This window comes from Malurus melanocephalus, unplaced genomic scaffold (assembly GCF_030028575.1).
Source record: "Malurus melanocephalus ecotype Western Australia unplaced genomic scaffold, MMel_1.1 scaffold_70, whole genome shotgun sequence".
In the NCBI taxonomy this organism is placed as follows: domain Eukaryota; kingdom Metazoa; phylum Chordata; class Aves; order Passeriformes; family Maluridae; genus Malurus; species Malurus melanocephalus.
Window position 1 is genome coordinate 1,291,820 of NW_026623302.1, and position 24,852 is coordinate 1,316,671.

Consider the following 24,852-nt stretch of genomic DNA (forward strand, 5'->3'; position numbering starts at 1 on the left):
CATAAGGCACCAACTCCCCTCACCCCACCTCTCCCACTGCCAGCACTCCCCCAGCACCCACTTCTTAGATTTCAACTAATCTCTTTTTAGACTAGAGAAGAGAAGGTTATCCTGCCCCTTCTCTCAACCCTGGTGAGGCCATATCTGGAGTGCTGTGTCCAATTCTGGGYTCCTCAGTGCAGGAGTGATATGGGGCTCCAGAAGCAGGTCCAATGGAGAACAACTAAGATGGTTAAGGGACTAGAGTATCTCTCTGGAGGAAAAGCTCAGGGAGTTAAGCCTGTTCAGTCTTGAGAAAAGACAGCTTAGAGAGGCCCTCATCAATGTGTTTAAATATCTAAAGAGAAGGTGCCAAGAAGATGGATCCAGGCTCTTCTTGGTGGTGTTGAGCAGCAGGACAACAGGACAACAGGCAGAAAGTGATGCACATGAAGTTCCATCTGAATTTGAAGAAGAACTTTACTGCATAAGGGACCCTGCACTAGAACAGGCTGCCCAGAGAGTAGGTGGAGCCTCCATCAGTGGAGTTATTCAATAGATGCAGTGCTGTGCCATGAGCTCCAGGATGGCCCTGCTTGGGMAGGGATGTTGGCCCAGATGACCCACTGTGCTCCCTTCCAGCCTGACATATCCTGTGATTCTAGGGCCAGGTACTGCAATAAGTTGCCAGGGAGGTGATGAAGTCCCCATCCCTGGGGGTGTTTTAAGAGCCGTCTGGATATAGCGTTGGGTGGTGTGGTTTTAGGAGGCTGGGATAAGTTGCCAGGGAGGTGAAGTCCCCATCCCTGGAAGTGTTTTAAGAGCCGTCTGGATATAGCGTTGGGTGGTGTGGTTTTAGGAGGCTGGGTGGACGGTCGGACTTGAAGATCCTAGAGATCTCTTCCAAGAAGATTTTAGAGGTCTCTTCCAACCCTGACGATTTGATGACTGTATAAACTCTCGGGCGACCGACGAACCTGGCGCTTCTGTCTACGGCTCCCGCGGCACCGGGCGGTCCCGCCGAGCCCGGGAGGGGCGGGGCGGGAGGCGGGGCGCAGGCGGAGGGGCGGGGGGAGCCGGGCGCTGACCCGGCGGGAGGCGGGGCCGGGCCGGGCGGGGTGGGGCGGATCGCTGGAGCCGACGGGCGAGGGCGGCGGGAGTGGGGCTGCGCGGCGCCGGTGGGAGCTGCGCGCCCGGCCGTGGGGGCCCCGCGCCGGCGGGGGCGGGGGGCTGCCCCCGCCGCCTGCCTTCCTTTCCTCCCYACCTCCATTCCCTTCCCCTCCTGCTCCCGCCCGGCCCGGCTCCGCTCGGCTCGGCGCTGTGATTGGGCGGAAGATGGCGCTGGGCGGATGGAAATCCTAATGACAGTCTCCAAAATCGCCTCCATCTGTACCATGGTGAGCGACGGGTCGGGGCTGTGCCGGCCCCCGGGGGTGGGGACGCGGGCCGTGGCGGTGCTGCGGGGGCCGGGCTGCGGGGGAGGCCGGGCAGGGGCGCGGGGCGGTGTCCCTGGCGCGGGGCGGGAGCGCTGCCGTGGGTGGCGATCGGGAGCCGAGTGGGGTTAATCGGCTTTGGGAGACTCAACCTGCATGCGGGCACCGAGGGGTTGGGCTGGGCGGGCGGAGAAGCGGGGTCTCGGCTGCGGGACGGGGCCGGGGCGCGGGGTCACCCAGCACAGCCTTTGCCAAAGTGTGCCGAAAGCGGGGACAGCGCTCGAGGGCATCGCCTCCCGTCCGTGGCTGCCCATTGCGGGGGTGTGGTGGTTCGGTCGCGTTTCTGGAGGCGCCCTCCTTGTCCCGACACACTCCGTAGCGTCCCTGCTCTCCCTCCTAGTGCTGCGCTCCTGTGCTGGGGCTGGAATCGCCCATCAGCGAGCGAGTGCTCCCCGGGTTACCCGGACAAGTGCGGGCATCCCATCCCGCCCGATGGGCTCGTCCAGGCGCGCTCCGTGTGAGCAGACTGCTTTGCATCGCTCCGGGTCCCGATAGGAGGCTTCCCCCCGTGACTGCTTTTTCATTACACTCTTTCGTGATGAGTTAGAGCCATAAGCAGAAGCACAGATGTGATAAGGCTCTCTTGGGTTATTTTAAAGAGGAGTGGGGAGCCCAGGAGATTCGCTGATGGAGGAGTGATATATTTAAGAAAGGAAATATCCCTTAGTCAGTAGAAGTTGCTACTTGTCATGGAAGAGATGTGCTAATGGTTCATAGGAGAAGGTCTTGCATTTGTGCTCTTTTCTACCTATTCCCTGGCCGTATGGAAGTGCTTGTTACCAAATCTGTTTCCACGGGGGAAGGGAAGATATGATTAAGGGGAAGAACGCACTCTGTCATCTACTCTGTGAATTTGCTGAATTGCCATTATAATGTCTCATAACATCAAACAGTGGGAAATGCTTACGTTTCATATTATTGGAAACTGATTTATGGTTTTCATAAATCTTGCTGCACAGAGGCTTTAATGTCTTGAGCAGATGTTTCAGAGGTAGCCTGTGAGAATTTTGAATGAATGTCTGTAAGCTCATAGGATGGGTTTGCTCAGGTGGTACTTGGTCACTGGAGTAATGTTTTTTTGTGACATGGGACATGACGTGTTTTAGTTTGGAGTTGGAAGAGTATGACTTCTTGAATTTATTACCTGTATACTAACATCTTTATGTGGCCAGATTTGTAGGACATGTACCATGTGCTTCAGGAGTTTCCATTCTCTGAAGGCAGGTTTTAGGTTGTTGAGGAATCAGTGTGATTGATCCCTGAACTGAGGCAATCTCATTGTATTGCAATTCTAGCTGACATCTGTTCAGCCCAGAATTGGCCTCTGGCCTTTGTGTCAACATAAATTCAGTGCTGGCCTCTTGATTGGGGCCAAGTGTGAGAACTCACTGCACTGCTTCTGGGTTGCATAGAAGCCACAGGTCTGGACTGGCCAAACAGATAGTGTAAGGTTACTCCATACGTATGTTTATTAGAAATGATGTTATGTCACTGAGATTTAGGTCAATCCTGAAACAAGTATTTCAACTAAAATCTTATTACTGACTAAAGTGTCTATATTCATAAAGCTGAAATCCTGATGGCAATTGATACTGTCTGTCCAATCATTATCATGTGCACTGAGGTGGATAAACTCCAGGCATAAGATTGTTCCTGGGCCTTTCAGATCCATGAGCTTTAATAGTGGTGTGATACGGAACACCTAGCATAGGATACCAGCTTTTCAACAATTAATATAGGATTGTGCCTAAAAGTATATCCGTAAAGATAGTGTGAAGAACCACTTGGTATTTACTGTGGAGTTGTTCATAACAGTGTGGTTGTGGTGAGGCAGATCTTTTTAATTTTAATAAGAGTAGAATACTCATGTTTAAGCATATGTTTTGCAAAACTGAGGATTATAATTGCTGAGTAATACTATTTTTTTTTCTGGCAATGCTTCTCCATGTCAACACACTTTGATAAAGTGCCAGACAACTACCTAAGAATTCTTACAAGTTTTTCTGCCTTTTTTCATGCCTCTTACAAGAACTCTCAGACGGTTGCTTTTCTTCTTGTGATTACTCAGTACAAAAACCAGTAACAGGCAATTTTTGTCAAGAGACAGTTTGTGCCTACACAAAACTAGCATGCATGTACACTTACAATCTGTAACAGAGGAGTCTGGAACTATATTGAAGAAGCTCTTCCATTGCAGTTCTGCATTTCATGACTTCTTTTTTTTTAAATCCAAGTTCAAGTTTTGTTTCTTCTGACTTGTTTATATTTTATGCATCTTACCCTTGTTGTTCAAGTCCATATTAGAAAGCAGGATATTATGTTTTACAGTACTGGCAGGTTGTGTGAGCACAGTGATGAGTGATAACCAGTATGTTTGGTTTACCTTTTGGGGATGATCTTCCAAAAGGACATCGTATCTACGGGGCTGGTTCCTTTGTGTGCTCTATTAGTTTGTTGCTCTATACCCCAGTGTTTATAGCAATATTAACAGAGCTCTTTCTGTAGTGTCCTAGTGTTGTATCACCTTTCGGCTTCCTTAAAATTCTTTGCTCTATATCACCATTCCTGTGTTTCCTTGTGCTGAAGTAAGTCTTAATTACAAGTCTGGAGACTGGGGAAAAGTGGAAATACCTTTGCCCTTGAGTGGTTTAGCCATTGTTCTTGATGCAAAATGAATGAGGTTAAAATTGTGTGGTCTATTTTTTAAAGTTATATTTAATGTCTTTGCAGTAAAAGTAGAACTTAGTCTTTTACTCTCATCCATGAATAAAACTGTGATCAAAGTCTTGCTTGACTGAATGATGTGGGGCTTTTATGCATGGCTGACGGGGGATAAAATAACACAGGCTAACTGCAATGAAGATGTGCCCCACGCTGCACTCACAGATTGCATCTACTACTTCTGGCTTCTGCTGCTGTTGTCTAGAATCCAGGAAACACTTGCCAGCAGTTGAAAGGTATCAAGCTGAAGCAAAGAGAAGATAGAAATTGCATTTGTAGCTTAAAAATTATGAAAAGCCTTGAAGATGTCAGTCTCAGAAACACAGAAGGAAGTTGTAATGGTAGTAGTACTTGTTTTGAGTGCTGCTTCGAGAAAGTGTTTGATGATGTTGGCACAACCTGAAAAAGTGTGATGATATTTGAAAGCGATGCTAACCTAGAAACTGTAGCATTAGACATGAAAATCTTCTTCATGTTTTGGGTATTTGTCTATGTATTGCCTCCTCGATCTGCCAGCTCAGTGTCTTCCAAACAGGGTCTGTCAGTGAATGTGTTCAGTGATCATTTCAGCCCCCTGGCACTGACATCAAATGCATAATTTGTGTTAGATGTTAATTGCATGACGTAACAGTGTGTTCTGCATGAGAACCTCTGCTTATCTTACAATCCAAATTTTTGTTTCGTTTTTGAAAGGATTAAGATGTGTGGTGTCATGCTGAATGGCTGGCTATGGTCCTTTTCCTGCCTATCTCCTCTGGAAGGGCACTGTAATGAGTGCCCTTTTGCCAATTTCAGTCACATTTCACAAGGGCAAAGATGTTTCAGAGATACTAAGAGTTCAAACAAACATGTGGGAAAAGGCGTCTTAGAGGAAACATACTCTGGAAGTGTCCCACTGAGGGAAGGTTGCAGTGCACCTACTTTGTGTGTCACAGAGAGAGGCTTTATGAAAACTTAATTGGAGGAAAATTTTCTGGCTAACTGTGGGAGAGATGTGCGTTTATGGGCTTTCTTACTGCTTCAGGAATTGTTTGTTTACAATACGGTTTTCAAACCTGATTGTGAAATCTGCACTTAATGTAAATTGATGTTTGCCAGAGTCTGCAGCCAGCCACAAATGGCTGTGATGTACTCACTCCTGTTCCTTCTAATTGCACTGTCTCCTCTGAAGCACAAATTATAACACTGAAACATTAATTGATGATCAGGTTAACAGATTCCACAGGAAAGTATACAGAGCACCCATGCTGGACGAAGTGAGAATTGAATTACAGCAAGGAATGAAAAGTTACAGGAAAACAGCTCCAAAATGAGGAGGTGACAGAAAGAACCAGCAGAGAAGGAAAAGACTGAAGTAGCACAGAGAGAGCAGCAGTGTTGTGGCATTCTTTATCCAGCTATCCAACTTGCCCATGTGGCACGGTTGGCAAGAAGGAACTTGTGCTGTGTCTCAGCCGCTGCATTTCACTCCGGCACAATGACCTGGATCTGCGGAGCTCCGAGGACTGGAGTGTTCAGGCACATGTTCTGTGGTGGTGGCTCTGTTGCAAGCACAGGAAATTTTGGAGAAGTGTTTGTGAGGCAGTTGGGGTGAGAGCTTACACCACAGTGGGGAGGCTAGCTCATCTGTTGGAGTTACCATCAGGAGAATATTTCATGATGGACATGACACTAAGATTCAAGCATGATTGTGACGTTTGTCATCATCATTTTTGTAGCTGTAATATGCTACAATATGGTAATAAAAGATGAATCTTTATATTTGCTCTTTAAAATTCTGGATTTGGGACGCTGCTTAGTATACTAATTAATTCAGACAAATTTGTTTTAAATTTTCATCCAGATAGGAATTTGACGCTAATATAAACATTGTCAAGTATGAGACACAAAGAAAAACTCCAAGTTACATAGTTGTAAAGTAGTATTTATACCAGCGCACAAAATTATTTAGTTGACACATTAGTTAGCTGGATAATTTTGTTTATGTAAGTGATCCATTTTCTTTTTACCTGCACATGTGCATATATTCATCTTGCAAATTCTAAGCACAAAGAAGCAATGAAATACAAATTTGGACTCCAGTCTTGGCAGCAGAATTTTTAGCTGTGTCAGTGGGAAAAACTGATCCAATTACTGGACAATGCTTGAATATTTAGATTGGTCAGTTATGTAGTCTTTGTATTTACTTTTTAAATTCCTGAAGCAACTAATTGGCATTAAAATTTCTGGGAATGATTCTATAAAAATGTGGCAAAAGGGGCTTTTCAAATTTCTCGAGGGAAGGAGGTGTATAAAAGCCCTGTGTAAGAGGTAATTTCTGTTTTCATAGCTTAGGAAGATTGCCAAAGTTAAATGATTTTAGCAAACTATATATTTCAGTAAGATCTATCTGTTCTTTCACATGAGGAAAAAAAATAATCTAGGTCTTTTTTGTAATGTAAAACCAGAGGGTTGTATTAACATAAGTAGACCAGAATAGGAAGATATTTTTACCGTCTTTTATAAACTCAAATTCTTTTTATGATTCCATGAAAATGGGAAGTTATAAAAGCAACAGATTTGTTTTCTGAAACTGGAATTTTGTAGGTTAATAAAAGCATGTGAAACACGTGCAGAGGATGCAGTTTATCAAAAACAATGATTGAGCAAATGTGTTTTCCCAACTTGCCCTGCATTTTGGGTCGTTAGGTAAATCTAATTTTTCTGAAATATTAATTTGTCTTTGACTTCAGTATTCAAAAGGATACACTGTCATACAATTGTCACACACGAGGAAGTATAACTATATCTAGTTGTTGCGCAGGAAAATACATTGTGAATGTTCAGAGGCACTCAAAAAGATGGGTTTGGTAAACGTACCAAATGCAAAGAGAAATTAATTTTGTGCTGTGGTGTAATTTTCCTTACCCAGGCAGAGGTGGTTTTACTTCATACTCAAAAAATCTTTTGTCTTAGCTTCACATGATAAGAATATACAGGACAATGCCTTAAATTGATTAATAAAATAACACTATCTGAAAGTATTTAGAAAGTATTTACTGAAACTATCCAAATAATTCCTGTAATTATAATGCACATTCTTTTGCAAAGGAATGAACAAGGATTATTGAATCCCACTCATATTTCACAGCTGCATGCTGGTTAGAAAAGAATTGTGTTTCAGTTTTGGTTGCAACTGAAGCAAGAAATATGAACTGATTTAATCTTTGCTCTTAATCCTGATTCATATGAATTCATTTAATCTGATAAAACATAACTGGAAGAGTTTCTTCTTGAACATAGGATTCCTTCAGTCACAGTGCATTAATTAGTTGCATTAGGCTGTGAAATTCTGTATACCATCAGTAGTGGCACAGACAAGGAAGAATCTTCTAATCTATAACAAAAAAAAAAAAAAACAGGAAAAAAGTGAAAGCAGGGTTGAGTGCTTCTATACTGAGATTTATTTTTGCAAATTATAAATAATTCCATTAATTTTAAGTTTGTTCAGGAATCAGGAATTGCTGTTCCTGATTGCTGAGTTTTCTTTTTACATGTAATGCCTCTCTGTCACTAAGAGGTGTAGTAGTTCTGTATTGTGTGGTGGTATTGTTCATGCAGCTAAGGTTGTGTTTTAAAAATGTGGTTTACCTGTACCTGTGTAACATGATTTAGTTATGTGAGTCACCTTTAATCAGTGTTGTTCCTTGCTTCTTGAGTGAGATGGAGAGCATTGTAGGGAAGGATCTAGCACAGTGCATGTGTGAGGGGAGAAATGGATCTTTAGGATGTTGGTGACAAATATAAGTTTTGAGACACGGAATTTGTTATAAAGGTGAAATTTTGAGTTTGCTCAGGATATTTACAACTTGGTCAAACTAGAGGATAAAGCTATTAAACTACTGAAAAGATGACCCACCAAGCTGTGAACTGATATTTATTCTAGAAAGGGATAGATCAACCTCCCCTATCCCACACCAGTAGTATGTGTAAGCTTCCAAGCACATTAGGCTGGTTAAGAATCAAGCCTTTGTAAGGGAAATTGTGCCTGCTAGGTTGGATGATAATGACAAGGTAGGACACTTTAAAACTGCAATTGTTTGCCTGCTTGCTGACATGTTTTCAGACAGTATTTTTAATGTAGGGTGACATTCCTATTTACCATGCTTTGGTTTGCATTTTGGGAGCAGTCTTGTGCACAAATGAGATGGCTTTTGGAGGAAACTACATCAGACAACACATTTCAGGTGCAGCTGGTGTTCAGTCACAAAACCAGCCTATAACTGATCTGGCAAAAAGGCTGCGAAGCCCAAAGTATGTCAGATCCTAAGTGCCAAATGATTTGTTTTATAGATTGACCCCTGTTATCTTATCCACATGTCAGCTGTTAGTATGTCTCAGGAGGATTAGTTCAACATATAACACCTCAACAGTGTGGCCTCTGAAGCTGTGAGAAAAGGCAATAATAAAGTGGAAATGGCATTTAATGATGTTGTTGTTTCAGCAAGTGAAGAACTAAACAAAAAAAAAACAGCATCTGCGTTTGTGTGGTATTTTTCCGCCCTTTTCCACTGAAATGGATGGCATCAATAGTTTTGTTGACACTTATTCTAGAAAAATGGGAGGATGTGTACTCGTGAAAATCAGGAAAATGCAACTGTACTCAATTCAAAGATAATACCCCTTCCTATTCCACTGGGTTTCCTAGCCTTTGATTCACTGAACTGAAATAAAACCTTCACCTGGTTAATGTTAAATTATCTTGAATCGTAGAAAACTCAAGCTCTTTTAAAAATAGGAGAAACTTAATTAAGGGACTTGAGTGGCAAGCACAGATTCTTATCCCTTCATTAAGAAATTGCCCTTTAAGGCAATATTTATAAATCCAAAACTATTGCTTTTTTCTTTGGTTTGATGGGGGAGATGAAGCAATAATTTTTCAACTGATTTAACATTTTTTAAAAAGGTTACATGATTTCCATTTTGAAGCATGAAATCTGTGGTAGTTCAGTTTTACACATAACGTTCATTGGGTTTGAGAAGATTCTTGTATATTCATTGATAGTTTAACATTGTTTCCAGGTTAATTTTCAGTAATGAATAAAGAGTTAATCCAATCTTGATTTCATATTGTGTTCTTGTAAATACACCTTAGTTGCTGAACTTTCCACTTGTAGAGCTGTATTTCATCTACTACGGAAAATTATTGTTTTCTGTGCCTGTACTATTATCTCTGTGCTGGAGGTAGCTTAATGTAAGGCTATGCTTTGTTGTATGGCTGTATAGCTTTTACACTGATATGATGCGAAAAGTGGTAAATCCCAGTACTATTGCAATATTATTTGCTTTTTGGATTTCTGCTATGCCTCTGTTCCTTCTCATTTCTGAGACATGGCCTTGTGTGCTTCCTCTCAGAAGGACAAGGGAAGTTGGGGGTGGATGTACTGACCAAACACGATGGGCGCTGTTCCCTTCTGTCCCCTGTGTAATATCAAAGCCAGGTTGCACCTGTTGTCTTTGTTATTGAGTAAGTCCCCCCAAAAACAGAGGTTTATTTGGGGATTCCCCCTCCGGATCCCAGTTAAGTGGCAGAAGAAAAAATTCTCTACTCTGCAGCAAACCACATAGCCAGAAATTTCTCAAGTTTAGTTCCCAAGTCCAGTAAGTCCAGCTTGGCCGATGATAAGAGAGACCCTCCCACTTCTGCCTGAAAATTCTGCTGTCCTCACATCCAGAAGATGATATAGTACCATAATAGTTGGTGGTGCTACAGTGCTCCTCCCTGCATCTGTATTGGCATAATGGAAGAGTCAGCTGTGACTGATAATGAGTACTGTAATCATGACTGGGAAACATTTTGAAGCAAGGAATAGTTAGGTTTTAAAATAGCTTTTATGGATCAGTTGGTAACATGCATTTTAGTGTACTCTGCCTCTGTTTTTGCTCTTTGCAACCAATACACTGTGCACAGTGTAAATGATTACTTTGGAGTGGGAGATAGCATCCTTTATTACAGACAAAAAGAGAGCTGTAAAGGGAAGTATGAGTAGCTCGAGGGGTTTTATGTTGGTGTAAAACATACACACTGGTTTGTACTAACATTCATAAACAGCTGCACTCAAACATAGATGATGCCATGCTTTGAAAACGTGTGACAGTCTGAGCCTTGAATGAAGCATCTTTGAATAATCAGAAAACCATGCTGATCTTGTAGTATCTCAGCATGTCTTTCTCGCTGCCAAGTCGGATCTTTATTGTGCTAGAAAAATAAATACAGTGTTCAGGTCTGTACAAACAGAAACATCAATGTTTATATCATAATATTTTCCTTTCAAAGATAGAATAAAGCAGCTACTCCACCCTAGTTTCGAAAAGAGAAAGAATTTCCTTAAGCCTGCTCTTGAACTTTTTTTAAAAGAAGTATAGATTTTAACAATAGCATAAAAGGCCCCCACAGTTCCTTCTTTTTCCTAGTTCATTTGTAATACCTTGTCAGAACTTTTGGGTTCATTTCAATAAGGCTGGAAAACTAAGTACTTAGAACCCACTGCATGCTTTAATCTTAAATGAGGGTTTATATCCCTTTTCCTCCCCACTATAATCTCCATTTGAGAACAGCTTCTAAAGTAATAAGCCCTGCAACTAAATTCCCAGTAAAGGAGAGGCTTTATCATACTGGGTAATTGGATGGGTTGTGACTGATAAAAGCAGCTGGGACCGTGGTGTGAATGGAGCAGAGCTGTAGTGACTCAAGTGTGGAGTTTTGCTATCTTTTGCCCTATTCTAGTTAAAGTTGTTACCTCCTAATGGGCCTTTGAGCATGTGCTTCCAGTTTTAGAACTGCTAAGGTAGTTTCCTTAAAGTTCTGCAGTACCATTGTCATACTGTGGCAGATGCTGCATCATAATTTCATTTTAATTGTATACATTTTGAAACAATTCTAATTTTCATTCTGCTCCACTTTTCCCTGTCTGTAATTAATCTGTGTATTCCTGTGTGCTGCATAGTGCAGTCCATGATTTTGATTTAATTTAATTGAAATATCCTATGTAATGGCTGTTTGCTAAATCTTTGGTAAAAAGAAAGAGCTTGTTGGGATGAAGTTGCAACTGGTTTTTAGGTTCTTTGCTGTATAATATGTGCTTTTTAAGCTGCACTTAGACCTGCTGGATAATCATGCTAATTTATTAGTCTCATAGAGGAGATAGATAGATAGATAGATAGATAGATAGATAGATAGATAGATAGATAGATAGATAGATAGATAGATAACCAGTTTTGTTGTGTGCAAAAAGTTGTATATATTTCCATTTCTCAAAAAGCAGGCAGTGTAAGTGCTCACAGAAAGAGGATTCTTTTTTTCTTCTCTGAATTTTCCAGAATAGAAGTTTTTCTGTCTTTAAATAAAAAAGAAAACAACACCTTCCTTCAAAACCCAGTGTTTACTGGCACTGGTTCCGTCAACAGCCTCAGAGTAACCAAAGTTACCTTCTCTGACTTTGTTTTGAGGATCAGACCCAACAGAATTTTTGGCAAATGCTGCAGCATTTGTAGTGCACACCTTCACTAGCTGTACAGCATTGTCTTTTAATTTAATTTTAATTTGTCTTTTACAAAGTTCAAGGTATTTAACAAAGCACTTTGAACAACTTACATTTTCAGTGTAAGGGGAACAGACCGATCTCTTTGCTTCCTAGAACAACCTGTATCTCTCAACTTTTTCCGGAATGGCTTTACAGTACAAAAATTACACCTTTTAGAAGGAGTTCGCCAGTTGGCCTCGTATGACCTGCTTTGCATCCTGTATTAGTGCCTTATTAAAATAATTCGACTCCGAAAATAATAAGTACAGAACATCAAAACATCATAACGGCATGAAAATTACATAACTTTGAGATGTTTTTGAACAGAACGTATTTGGAAACTTCTCTGAGGTAATTTTTCGTTGTAATCAGGTGTTTTGCAGGCATTTTTTAAGGATGGCTGGTTGGTTTTGATCATTATCCTTGCCAAAACCCCCTTTTTTTTCTCAACTACTTAAATTTACTATTCCCACACTAATACTTCGCTGCTTTTGATTTTTTTCTAGGGCGCCAATGCCTCAGCTTTGGAGAAAGAGATTGGTCCGGAACAATTTCCAGTCAATGAGCACTATTTTGGTTTGGTTAATGTAAGTTTCAGACCATAACTTTATTGCTTTGAAAGGACATGAATAGGTTGATTGAATTACAAGGCTATGACTGAGCGAATACTTAAAATTCTGAAAGGTACTGTCATTCAATATACATACGATTGAAATGTGTTTCAGTGTTTAGTGTATTTGTTGAAAAATGCTACTGAATTGTTGAAATTGTTGAAATGGGCTCTCCATTTAATTTTGCTAGTTGTAGGGTAATTTTGCATCACTTTAATGTTATTAAAATATATAAGTCTTAAAGAAGGCTATTTAAAATGTGTCACTTTTTGTTCATAATATGCCAATAAAGTAAAATAAGTGCAGTAAAAGAAGAAAAAGCTTTGTGGAAGACTATTGATGATATTAAGTGTTTGTATCTGATATTTTTATTAAGATTTAAAAAAACACTACAGCCCAAAGGGGAAAGCAGTGGTGAAAAAAAACCATACTGGATTGCTTGAATAATAATTAGTTTTATGGAACTATTTAAACTTTTATTTAATGAAAAACATGTATTTTTAGAAATGGCATGATACTGACATGAAATATTAAATTTTTCTTTTTTTTAGGGCTTCAGAAACTACACAGTTATAACAAGGTGGTTTAAAAGGGGCTATCATATTGCTTTTTGTAATGAACCCAGTTATTTAAATGTTGTCCTGGTGCTGTAGTGTGTCTCTGCCTCCAGGTGCTTAGCACTGACCTGGTCGACAGTCTGCAATCCAAGTATTCACGGTTGAGTCAGTAAACACTCAGTGATAACCTGACTTGTGTGCATCTCAAAACACCATCGCTTAAAATAGCGATTTCTTTTCCTTTCTCACGAATGCTGAAATACCCTCCAAATGCCACCTTATTTCTCTCAAAATAGGCAATACAGCAGTTTTGCTGTTAATACCTGTCAGTTCTGCAGCTGAGCTTACGCTTTCCATTTTTCCAATCATAGGTTTTCACAAATCGGTCACTCTGTTGACAGATAAACTGTTTTCCTTATTTCTTGTCCAAGTCCAGAAGTGATTTGAGACTTAACAATGAAATTGTATTGCATAACTTGTACATAGTTCATACATGTTGTACATTGTTTATTGTATATCTTGCACACAGTATTGTCCATCTTGTTGAAGTTTAGCATAGTTTGCACCCTTAAGAAGAGGTTCAATAAAGTCTTCCTAATATTAACAAATTCTGGCTTTTTCTACTCAAGAGGGAGTAGAAATTTGAGGGAATATCTGTCATTGCCCACAATCGTACACATAAGAGACAGGCACCTACGATGTACCAGAGGGCTTTTAACTTTGTCTGCTGCAGGAATTTTGCTTATTTTGGCTTCGAACAGAAAAATTTTATGAACTAAAATTGTTTGAGTTGTAGCAATTAATAAAATGGGATCTCATTACATTTATGGCACTTTGGTGCTGGTTTTCAGGTACAGTGGTTGGCAAGGGGAATTCAGTGACACTGATGCCCGAATGGTTTTCAGATCTGTTCTGCAGGCTGTGTTTACTAACACAGCACGTACACACCATAAATGTGTAATGAGCTTGCAGCATGTAAATCTGCCAGGAAGAGTAAAAGTAACAAACTATGGCCAATGACTAGAAAAAATGACAGATATAATGATAGTGAAAAGAAGTACTAGATAATTAGATAGTAAATTAGTACTATTAGGTTGAGAAGCGATAGAAATCACAATTTTTGCCTTCATTGATTTCTCTAATTTTTTGTAGCAATTGCAAGAGGTGCATCTCCTAGAGGTTCATTAACATTTACTGCTAAATTTTTCTAATTTGTTTGTTGATTTTGTTTGCCCTTACTTTGTCCAGAGTAGTGGAAAAAAGGGAAATAATGTGGACTTCAGTAGCTCTCTTCTGACTGTGTGATAGCTAACCATTTGAGGTGTCTGGAATACAGAAAAGCATTTTAGATAAAGATGACAGATGAAATAGATGTCATGACAGATGATGATTGACAGATGAAATAGAGATCTGTCAATTTATCTAGAGGTGCCATGAAAGGAGGCAGAAGATCTTTTCCAGCTTTGTGGTAGAACCTAGGGATTGTTCAGAGGATATGCTGAAAGAGCAATTCGAGAGGTCAAAGGGCAGTTAAGGGAAAACATAAGGAAGACCAGATGGTTGATGGGATTGGAAAATTCAGCTTAGACTTGAAGGGACTAATACCATTCACAAAATCAGCATGAAATATGTAAGATATGTGGTAAGGTGAAACATTGGTAATGTGATGTCCCGTGCATATGGTCAATCAGGACCATCAAGTTTGCTTATCATTCTTCTTTCCCTGTTCAGTGCAGTAATGCAAACTATTCAAATCCATGTGCTTCACAATTAAATCAATCATTTTATCCAGTGAGCATGAAATGAAATTTTTAATCTCAAAGAGTTCTCTGGAAACTGATTAGCAGTTTACGAGATTTGTAGAGCAGAAGGTTTTTTATTCAGTTTCTTGCAATGGATCTGCGTATTTTGAAGAAATCCTATTCACTGGAGTGGCCCAGTTGCAACAACAGAAAGTTAATAGAGCTGCCAGTGTATCAGAGCTGAGAAGAGCCCTAGAGCTGCACAAAACCAGTGTTCCAACCAGATTCAAGTTTTAGTAAATCCCTTGTTGAATGTAGTTCAACAGCTATGTTTCTTCCCATTTATATGTGCATCAGAAGAGTAAACTATGAGACTATAAGCGTTCATGGATGTGCAGTGTTTTTGTTACAGTGTTTTTGTTTTCCCTACTATCTCATTTTTATTATTTCCACTCTTTCGTTTTCTGTTATTTCTGTTATATAGGTTTGGGTGTTGTAACTTTGATTTCAGAGTTTAAAAGAACAAAAAAAAAGGGGTGTCTGTGTGTAAAACATAGAGAATGCAGTATTTTTTATGAAAGAAAACAATCCGATTTCTCAGAATCTAGATCAGAAGAACAGTATGAACTGATWAAAAGAGAAAATGTGGATTTTTTATATCTCTCAGACATGCATAGTGTAAGATGGTCTTTCTAATTAAATTTTCTTCACGAGTTTGCTTTCAAACATTTTTCTGTTACTTGCTGTGTTTCTCAGTTTGGTTGGAAAAAGCTTTTTATGAACTTAATCTAGTTGCTTTTATTTCATAGTCACAGGCATGTAGGTTAACATACATTCATATTAAATTAGTCTGAATTTTGTTCAGCATTCTGAGGTCTTCATGTTTTGGTTGTTTCTCACCACATGGTTGCTGTTCTAATCAATTTATCATCAGACTGCTCCTTTTTAAAATTGGAATCTTATAAAATTTCTAATTTGCTTGCTTTTTATCTTTTGACACTTCCTGTAAAAATTTTAGCGCTTTTCCAATTTGATTAAATTTTAAGAACTTTCTGAGCGCTTTAATGTAGTTTTCTTTCTATGGCTGTTTATAAACTCATAAATACTTAGCTTACAATATTAAAAGTTTTGACAGAAGCTACTGTGTAATTTTATCAGCTTCCTTTAAGGTAAAAAGCCCCAGTTTTCCTCATGGGCTTATTTGCAGATTTGGACCACAAAAAAGCTAATATAAGCATTTTTCTGGCTTAAATAAAGAAAAAGAATGGATGTCAAATTCCTCACTTTTTAATATGGATACCTGCATGACATCCTAGTGTTTTTTTAAAATATGCTTCTTGCTTATTCTTTGAGTTTGTCTTGTTTACTTAGAAGGTAGTTCTTCCTTTTTCATTAGTTTAAAATAGAGGAAACCAATTAATTTTTAAGTTTTGTAATTAAATTGCATGGGGCTCTTGTTTACCTTAACAGAGAGAGAGAGCAAAAAAATACTTCCCTGTTATGTGAAAGCTTTTAGTTTTTTCTCAGTTGGAGGAGCCTGCTCTTAAAATATCTCTAAAGGCAATCTTTGCTATGTAATTCTTCTCATCACAATAATGAAGTCTCAGAATTTGCTACCTATATGTGCTGCTATCTTTATAGATAATGTAAATCTGAACGTTATTTCCACGTTTTGCAGAATGTGTGTAGTAGGTACATGCCTCAGTTTGCAGGTTGCGTGACAGCAGCTGAAAGGTTTGATTACTTGCTGAGGGCCTTGTAAAGACCTTTTTCTCACACTTTCAGTGGTGGATAATAGGTTTCACTGGAGGAGGGCAGCATAAAATTAGAATGGCAGCATAAAATTAGAATGGCTTTATCCACCGACAGCTCACGACGCCCGCTCAGATATGATGGGGAGGTTTGCAATGTTGTGGTGAGCTGGAGACACTGTCACTGATCACAAGACTCAGGTGCCCAAAGGAGTCTGGGGAAGGGGGACATCTGGAGTGCCCCACCTGGGGTGTGCTGGTACAAAGTGGGTTATGGATGCTTTTCTTGCTGGCTCTGCTATCCCCTTTCACTCCAGTGGCTTGCCTCCTTCAAAATGTGCACATCCAAATTGTGATCTCTTCTTGCAATCTGGATTTCAAGCTCCCATAGCTTTAAATCCTAAAGCAAGCCATGTCGCATTGGCATTCAGGAGTTCCCTTAAACCAATCTTGTCACGCTGGAACGAGAACTGAAACAGGTTAAAGTAGTTATTTTTGACTTGAAAGGCACCTATTAAGATTTGAAGAATCTAATTTCTAAAGTGTCTGAGAAGCTCTCCATTTTCATTGAATTTCTTCACAGTACAAGGTCACGTTGTGCCTGTTCTTTGCTGTTGTGGCTGATGTGTGGCAGACAGAGAGATATTTTTACCTGGGCATATATTGGGAGTTGTGAAATTGGGGATATTTGTTGAACATGGTGACCCAAATAGATGTAAAATATTACCAATAAGTTAAATTTTAGGTGAGACAAAATGAAATGGTATTGTTCAAATTTACCTGGTATTCAAATGGTATTTAATAATGAATAATATGTTCAAATGGCATTCAAATTTTTTTTCATGCATTTACGTGCAGTGTACTTGGTAATCCTTTTTTGTGACATTAACATGTTTTCCTGATTTTAAAGTCAGGAAGAAGCGACTTGCAGAAAGTTGGCCCCTGCTTATGCACTCTGTTATACTTTGAAGTTAATTTTACCTCTCTACAGTAATACAATGCAGACTAACAGATCTCTCTCTTGTTTTGTAGTTCGGGAATACATGCTACTGCAATTCAGTTCTCCAGGCACTTTATTTTTGTCGACCATTTCGAGACAAAGTCTTAGCCTACAAGAGTCAGCCAAGAAAAAAAGAGAATCTCCTTACATGCTTAGCTGATCTCTTCCACAGTATAGCCACACAGAAGAAAAAAGTTGGAGTAATACCTCCCAAGAAATTTATAACAAGATTACGAAAAGAAAATGGTAACTTTTTTTCTTTGTCTTGTGCAATAATTACAGCAATTATGATTTAATTCTGAAGCTGGCATAGTGGAATACCTATGTATTTGTTACACATAGAAAGTGTTCTTGGTACTGTAGTATAAACAGGAGGTGACCCTGGGATAATGGTGTACCCTGGAGATGTTTTGAGACAGAATCCTTGTGTCTCTCTCTTCATGTAGAACCAAAGTGTATTGTCGTATTGTCACTGGCTGCTTATAAAATTGATTGCTAGTTTTGCTTCTGTGAGTTCTATATTTGTAATCAAAATTCACTGTAAAACCTTTGTTCTTTACTTAAATTTTTTTTTTGAATGGGGGAATGGAGGTGTCTCCCAGACTAAGTGTATGGAGAGACTTGCCTGTAAGAATCTAGTTAAATCCCCCCACATTTTAAAATTAATTTAGAATTTATGTAAGATGTAACTTGACTGACTTTTTAAAGAAGTAATTCGTTTTAAAACCACTAAGCAGTTTTGGCAAATTGTTTTCTATTTGTCATTGTTATCCTAAATTTCAAGAGATTTCTAGGGATTTTTCACATTTGTTGTTTCCTGTGTGCAGGGCTAATTGGTCAGTGTTTTAGAAAATGATTTGATGTTTAAATAGAAATGAAGCCTTGTAATCTATCACTCAATTTGGATGCAATTCTATAAAAATGGGACTTCTTTTTTTCCTAAGAAGTAACTACTAGATTTAAATAAACTGTGTGAGGTACCATACTTAACGCTGCTGCAATAGACATGTTCATACTTTTGCAATCTTTCCAAGACTATGAATGCAGACTGAAAAAGCATTTAAATGGTAGGATGACTATCTCTGTAGTAAAAACAAGAAAATAAAATATAATCGCTTTTCTAGTTTGACATGGCTCTTCCAGCAAATGCACTCCATGAGCTGTAATGGTATTGTTAAAAAAAAAGCTCTTGGGTGCCGTGCAGTCACTTGCCTGTGCAGAGCAGAAAGCTGTCATTCCCTTCTTTGGCTCCTATACTTGAGTAAGTGTGCTTGTGTTTGATACATTTATAGAAACAGTTCATTATAACAAATGCAGAGAATCATTCAGATGGAAAGCAGAAGGCAAACCACAGGAGTCATTAAGTTCGTTATAGAAAGTGTTCTTTGTAATGTGTAATTATGTCATGCCACTAAAATTCTACACAGGGCAAGGCAATTGGAAAACCTTCAGTAGAGAAATCAGATGTGGAAGTTCAACCCTTATAGTCTTGGGTCTCTTTTAATGATGATTCTCTCACCTTTTGAACAAATAAATAACTCAATTCAGGTTGCAATTACATGGGTATCATACATGCCTTTAAGTGCTTATTGTAAAGGTATAGAATTCTGAGCTTTAAAGAAGAGTTTATTTAAGAACCAGGTAGGTGTGTGCAACACCAATCTAGAATCTCTTCCAGTCTGTGTCCAGCTATATCAGGTTGATAACTGAGGACATCTGGAATATATTCCAGACTAAAAGCTGCTGTTCCACCTTTATTTTCAGTGTCTGAACACCACATATGTATATTGTACATCTCCAAACTGGAGAGGAGCTTTTCTAGTGACAGGACTAGGGGAATGGCTTTAAACTGAAAGAAGGCAGGTTTAGATTAGATATTAGGAAGAAATTCTCCACTATGAGTGTGGTGAGTCACTGGCTCAGGTTGCCCAGAGATGCTGTGGATGCCCCATCCCTGAAAGTGTCCAAGGCCAGGATGCCTGGGATTTTGAGTAACCCGGTCTTGATGGAGGGTGTCCTGATAGAGAGCAGGGGGGCTAGAACTCAGTGGTCTTTAAGGTCCCTTGTAACCCAAAAAAATTCTGTGTTTTTCTATTGATGACTTTAAAGTTTAATTGGCTGGGAAGCAGCTGCTGGCTTTAAGTCACATTTGCGTAAAGTTCTAATCATAAAATGAACAAACTGTAGCTTTCATTTTGCTGTAGTTAATGCTAATTAGTGGCTGGGCACATAGCCCTGAGAGGCCTCTGAAGAACCTCTGAAGTCTTAACTTTACCTCAAGAGACTTTTAGCTGTTGTTCTGCCTTGATTTACTTGTTTAAATAAAGACCTTGCAGTTGGCTAGATTGAATTTACTAATCTCAAAAATAGTGTAGTAGTTCATTACATAAACTACATGGTTCATATTCTTGACTGACCTATTGCCCTACTTAACCTCTCCAAATAATCTAGATTAGCATCAATATTTCCCTACTTCACTAATAACCTTGGATTTTTTTTTTTTTATTTGAAGTTTATTCCTGGATGCCATCAGGTGAATGATTAAATAAAGCTTCCATGGAGCCCCTGTATGCATTTCAAAACTTAAGTTTCGCTCAGTATCTTTCTCATTCATTCTATTTCTTAGTACATTCTTGGACTGCAAGCAAATTGAAGTAATCGCACGTTAAAAGACTTGTGTGATATTAGCTAGGGATATAGAATGCTTAGTAAATAGGCAGGTAAATTTCCTCTTAGCAGTTCCTGGCCAGAAAGAAAAGAAATAACTGTTACTAAATCTGTGTTCTACAAGACATTGACCTAAGTTTGGAAGAGGTAGCATCCAGTGCTATCTGGAGGCTGGACAGGATGGCCTATACCAGTTCAGGTGGCATTCCACGTACCCCTGTGTTGAGGCAGTTGATTTTTCCCTGGTGTTCTTGCAGAATGGTTCAGTCTTCTGGTAACTCCAATCAGCTGAGTGATTTCTGTCATTGTAAGCTGACTTGCTGTCCCCTCTTCCCACCCCCTATTTTTTTGACCTATTTTATCCAGTAGGCATTTTGAGTTGGTGTTTTATTGCCACGAGTGATTTAGGATGTGAAATAAAGAACTAGGTTTGAAATTTGACTCTCTTAAAAAAACTTTCGTAGTATAGCACTAACCTATCAATTAAAAAGTTGTGTTTTATCAAAAATTTTGTTTTATTTTGCAGAACTTTTTGATAACTACATGCAGCAGGATGCACATGAATTCCTAAACTATCTGCTGAACACAATCGCGGATATCTTGCAAGAGGAAAGGAAACAAGAGAAGCAGAACGGGCGCCTCCCTAATGGCAACGTGGACAGTGAAAACAACAGCCCACCAGATCCCACCTGGGTGCACGAAATCTTTCAGGGAACCTTAACTAATGAAACCAGATGTCTTACTTGTGAAACTGTAAGTCTTTGTGTGTTTCAGAACTATGTGCTTTGTGATTCGTTTGTCCCGGCAGACCAACAGATTACATTGATTTCTTTCTTTAGTAATCTTTATATTTGCGTGAATATTTGCATTTTTGATTTGTTAGTGAGAGTATTCCAACAGCTGATGTATGAATTGTAGGAAAAGACATTTGGTCAATATTAGGAAAATGCCCAATTGGATTTTTTTTTGTCAGTGGGATCATAATCACCTTCAAAATTTAGACCAGAAAATTCTAAAGTGATGTATTCTTGAGAAAAATACAGTCTGCGATTTGAGAATGTGAGGTTCTTCCCAAATTTAATGTCGTGCTTAGTGATACATCCCATACATATGGATGAAGAATCACTTTCCATGGATTTCTAGTTTTTAAATTTAAAGCCCTTGAAATCAAGATACTTATGTTTGGCTTTTGGCACTGAGATAGTAGACTGGGATTCTCAAAAAAACATACCTTCCTGTTCAGGAAAAGTAGTCCTTTCCTAAATGTCTATCCACAGGAATTCTTCTAATGCTACACCTTGAGAAATAAACTCACTCTGTCTGAGTACACTATACTAAAATTTTCTTTGAGCAGTTTTACAGTAAGAGAAAGAACGTATTTCATAAAACCTTTAAACTCAATTTAGCTTGAGAAAGAGTGAAAGCAGCACAATTTGAAAATTACAGTAATCGTCCTGGTCTATGCCTTAGAGATGGCAAAAAAGCTAAATGACTGTGGTTTATGTGTAACTCCTCATACAAATTTTCCTTAACTTAATTAGGTAATGCAGATATTTCAGCATGATGTTGGAAAGGAGGTATTCATCAAATCTGTATATTTCACATGTAATTTTTTCAGTCTTCTAGAAATGGCCACTTCTTTTACTTCAAAGTAAAGATCTTAATATCATACATAATGCAACTGCAGACTATGAGTAATTTAGATGGTGATTTCTAGCTACCATGTTTTCTTTTCTGGCAGATTGCCCTTCCCTAACAAGTATTTCTTGGCAACCATCAAATTGCTTCTCTTTTAGTTCTTGAATGGGTTTTTCTTTTTTCTTGAAACATGAGTTTAGCTTAAGTCTTTTGACACAACTGACATCATTACCTTTCCTCACAGGGGGATAATGAATTACTGCTGTCAGGATTTTGATCTAGGTACCATCCCTAATGCAATTTTAAAGCACTGATGTGCTCTTTGCTGGCATATTTTATTAGTTATCAGGCCTGTCACAATTCCGAGAATTCTGCTAACACTGCTCAGTTTTGTTTTTCTATTAGCTATTTATTCAGGTGTTGCTGAAAAAGATAATAATCAAAGTAGTCTGGAAAGTATTTCATCAGTTTTTAGTATATAGTATATCAGCTGGTATCTAAAACATAGTGACCTGAAAATGAGCACTTAGAAACACATTTGGACACATTAAATAGCTAATATTACTATGAATCCTGTCTTATTTTCAACTATGAAGTGTATATGATTATTTTAAGATTTGCTAGAAGCTGTTGACATTTAGGTTATTTCTGTGTTTAGAAGTATAATTTAAAATGTTAGGAGTGGAAATAGCTCATGTAGAAGATTATGAGCAATAGTGGATGAATTACTGCTTCTTGATAACAAGACAGTAACCCTAGTATATTTTTAATTTCAATTGGAAATTAAAGCATAACATATATATTTGCTCAAAGTGACAGTGATTATCTTCTAACTGTACAAATCTACTCAATGTTCCTAAAATGAGCAAAATTTTATTGTAATTTTATTTGTCCTCATTGTGGAAAAGAGTGTCTTTCCAGGATGCAGTGTTTCATTAGCCCATCTAAAAGATAAAAAGAGAACTGGCTAAAGATATATCCTCAGTTTAAGTATCAATAGTGGAGCATAAGGAACATAGATAAGATTCTTTAACAAAGATTTGTGTTGTGAATCAAGCTGTATTATTAAATGAATGTTACAAGAAGGATTGTAACATGTCTTAGAACGCTTTTCATGTGATTTCTTTTTATAATGCTTTCATCCTTCATTGATAGAGGCGGAATGATGAAGTGACTGTAAATTTTATGGCTAATTTATAGAAATGATCTACATGTTAATTGGTTTGACAGATTTCTCTCACAGTTTAAGGAAGAATAGCATTTAAACTGAAAATAATGTAATCAGCTTCATTGAGACTGAATTTTAAACGGCTGAATGTGGCCAGTACTTCTGCAGAGAAGTATAGGAAATTGTCAGAAACACATACATAGGAATCTCCAAATGATGGTCTTGCTCTTGAGTTCAAATTATTCTACAAAACATAAAATTCTTTGACTCAATTCTACTTTGGACGGAGAGAAGGCAATAAGGAAAATCTCAGCATTCTCTCTTACATGAGTACTACAGAGCCTTTAACTATACCTGATTTTAATTTCTCTTTTTTTTTTTTTTTTTTTTTAAACCAAGATAAATCACACACTTTGTTTCAGCTTATTTTAAAACTACTTTCTGTCTTAGTACACGTGGTTGTCTAAGTTGCAAGGGCTCTTTTTCCCAGAGCAAATTCACATTGCCAATGAAATTCCCAGCAGTAAGAAATAATGGGTTCTGTGAGTGTCAGCCTTCTGAGCTTTCTGTTCTGTGCAGCTTTGGTCATCAGAGTACAGCTGAGCTGTGTGGGTGCAGATTATGTCCTTAACGTGAGAACAGCACAACATCCTCTTCAGTCGGAACACTGGAACATCCAAATTCCTGACCATTACTCAGCTGTTCCTGTTAGGAGCACTCAGACAGCTTTTTGAACACAACAGGGCTCGATTCTACAAGTCATGAGGTTTTCTGATCATGCCCATCTTTTTTTCGTTCTATAGGTGATTGAAATATATAGCATTGGTGATTGTATTCTAAGATGCTTAGTGATGTTTATTTGAAACAGAACCTTTACAGAACAAGGTTGGTAAGACTGGAGAGTGACTTTTAATTTTTTTTTCTTTTTTTCTTTTTTTTAAAATTAAAATTGTATGAGTTAATGTTCGAAGTATCTGTCCCAATACTAAGCTTCAAAGAACCTTAAAAATTAAGAGAAGCAATTTATAAATCACCAACATAAGTGGAAAAAAACCCACTTGGCAATTGCAATAAAGCCTTTAATGGTTCCTCTTGATACTAAGTGCACAATAGACTGGCTAACCTGAGAGAGGTTTTTTTAAGGCCATATTATCACAGAGAATGAAGATTGTCCTTTTGTGAACTTCTGTTTCAGTACCCATCTCTTTTTAACCAAGTACACCACCTCCCTTCCCTCCTCCTCATATCCTCTCTGCCCTTACAGCTTCTGTGTGGGATAAAGGTGCCTGTGAAATCTGTATTGTTTCATGGAATTTTCTTTGATTAGACCAAAAGAGGAAGAATAATCTAATTGCATGGCTGAATAACACAGATCACATGACTCCCTAATTCCAGCTGTCCTAGCTGAAGACTGCAGCAACAGAGTATTTCCTAGAACTGATTTTTTTTTTCTGATCCATTCTTAATCCCCAGTTACAGTGATTTCCACCAGAGTTCCTAGTGTTACAAATTCAGGTCTGATAATTCTGAGAGTGATTTGCAATGCATTATTTTGAAGAATTGTCCACACAGCTAAACCACAGTACATCCCTGAATATACGAAACGTGCAGCACACTTAAGGTGCAGGTGGCTTTTTTTCCCCCACTCTAAACATTCTGGAAGTTTTCCATAAATGTTCTGTGATCTCTCTGAAAGCATAAACATTACACTTGAGCATCTGAATATTGCAGTAGAAATTATGTGTACTGACATAGTGACATTTTTTTATAGGCACACTTAGCTCTGGGAAAGACTAGATACAGACCAGTGTGAGCCCAGTCCTCTCACAGACATTAACAGAACCTTTCAACTTCATTTCATGAGTTTTTGGATTTGCCTTATGGTATTCTCAAAAACAGTTGTCTTGACCACCTGCTTTTTTCATATCTTCTCCATCTATGCTGCACTTAGGAGCTGTGTGTT

At 38.7% G+C, this 24,852-nt stretch overlaps 1 protein-coding gene across 1 annotated transcript in view; it reads left to right on the forward strand.

Annotated features, from left to right (window-relative positions):
• The first annotated feature begins 1,138 nt into the window (after window positions 1-1,138).
• USP12 (ubiquitin specific peptidase 12) overlaps window positions 1,139-24,852 on the forward strand; it is a 33,829-nt gene continuing 10,115 nt past the window's right edge. The window contains exons 1-4 of the mRNA XM_057366699.1: window positions 1,139-1,376; window positions 12,262-12,342; window positions 17,449-17,662; window positions 20,610-20,836. Coding sequence (XP_057222682.1) covers window positions 1,329-1,376; window positions 12,262-12,342; window positions 17,449-17,662; window positions 20,610-20,836 — 570 coding nt within the window. The 5' untranslated portion in view covers window positions 1,139-1,328. The remainder of the gene's footprint in view (window positions 1,377-12,261; window positions 12,343-17,448; window positions 17,663-20,609; window positions 20,837-24,852) is intronic.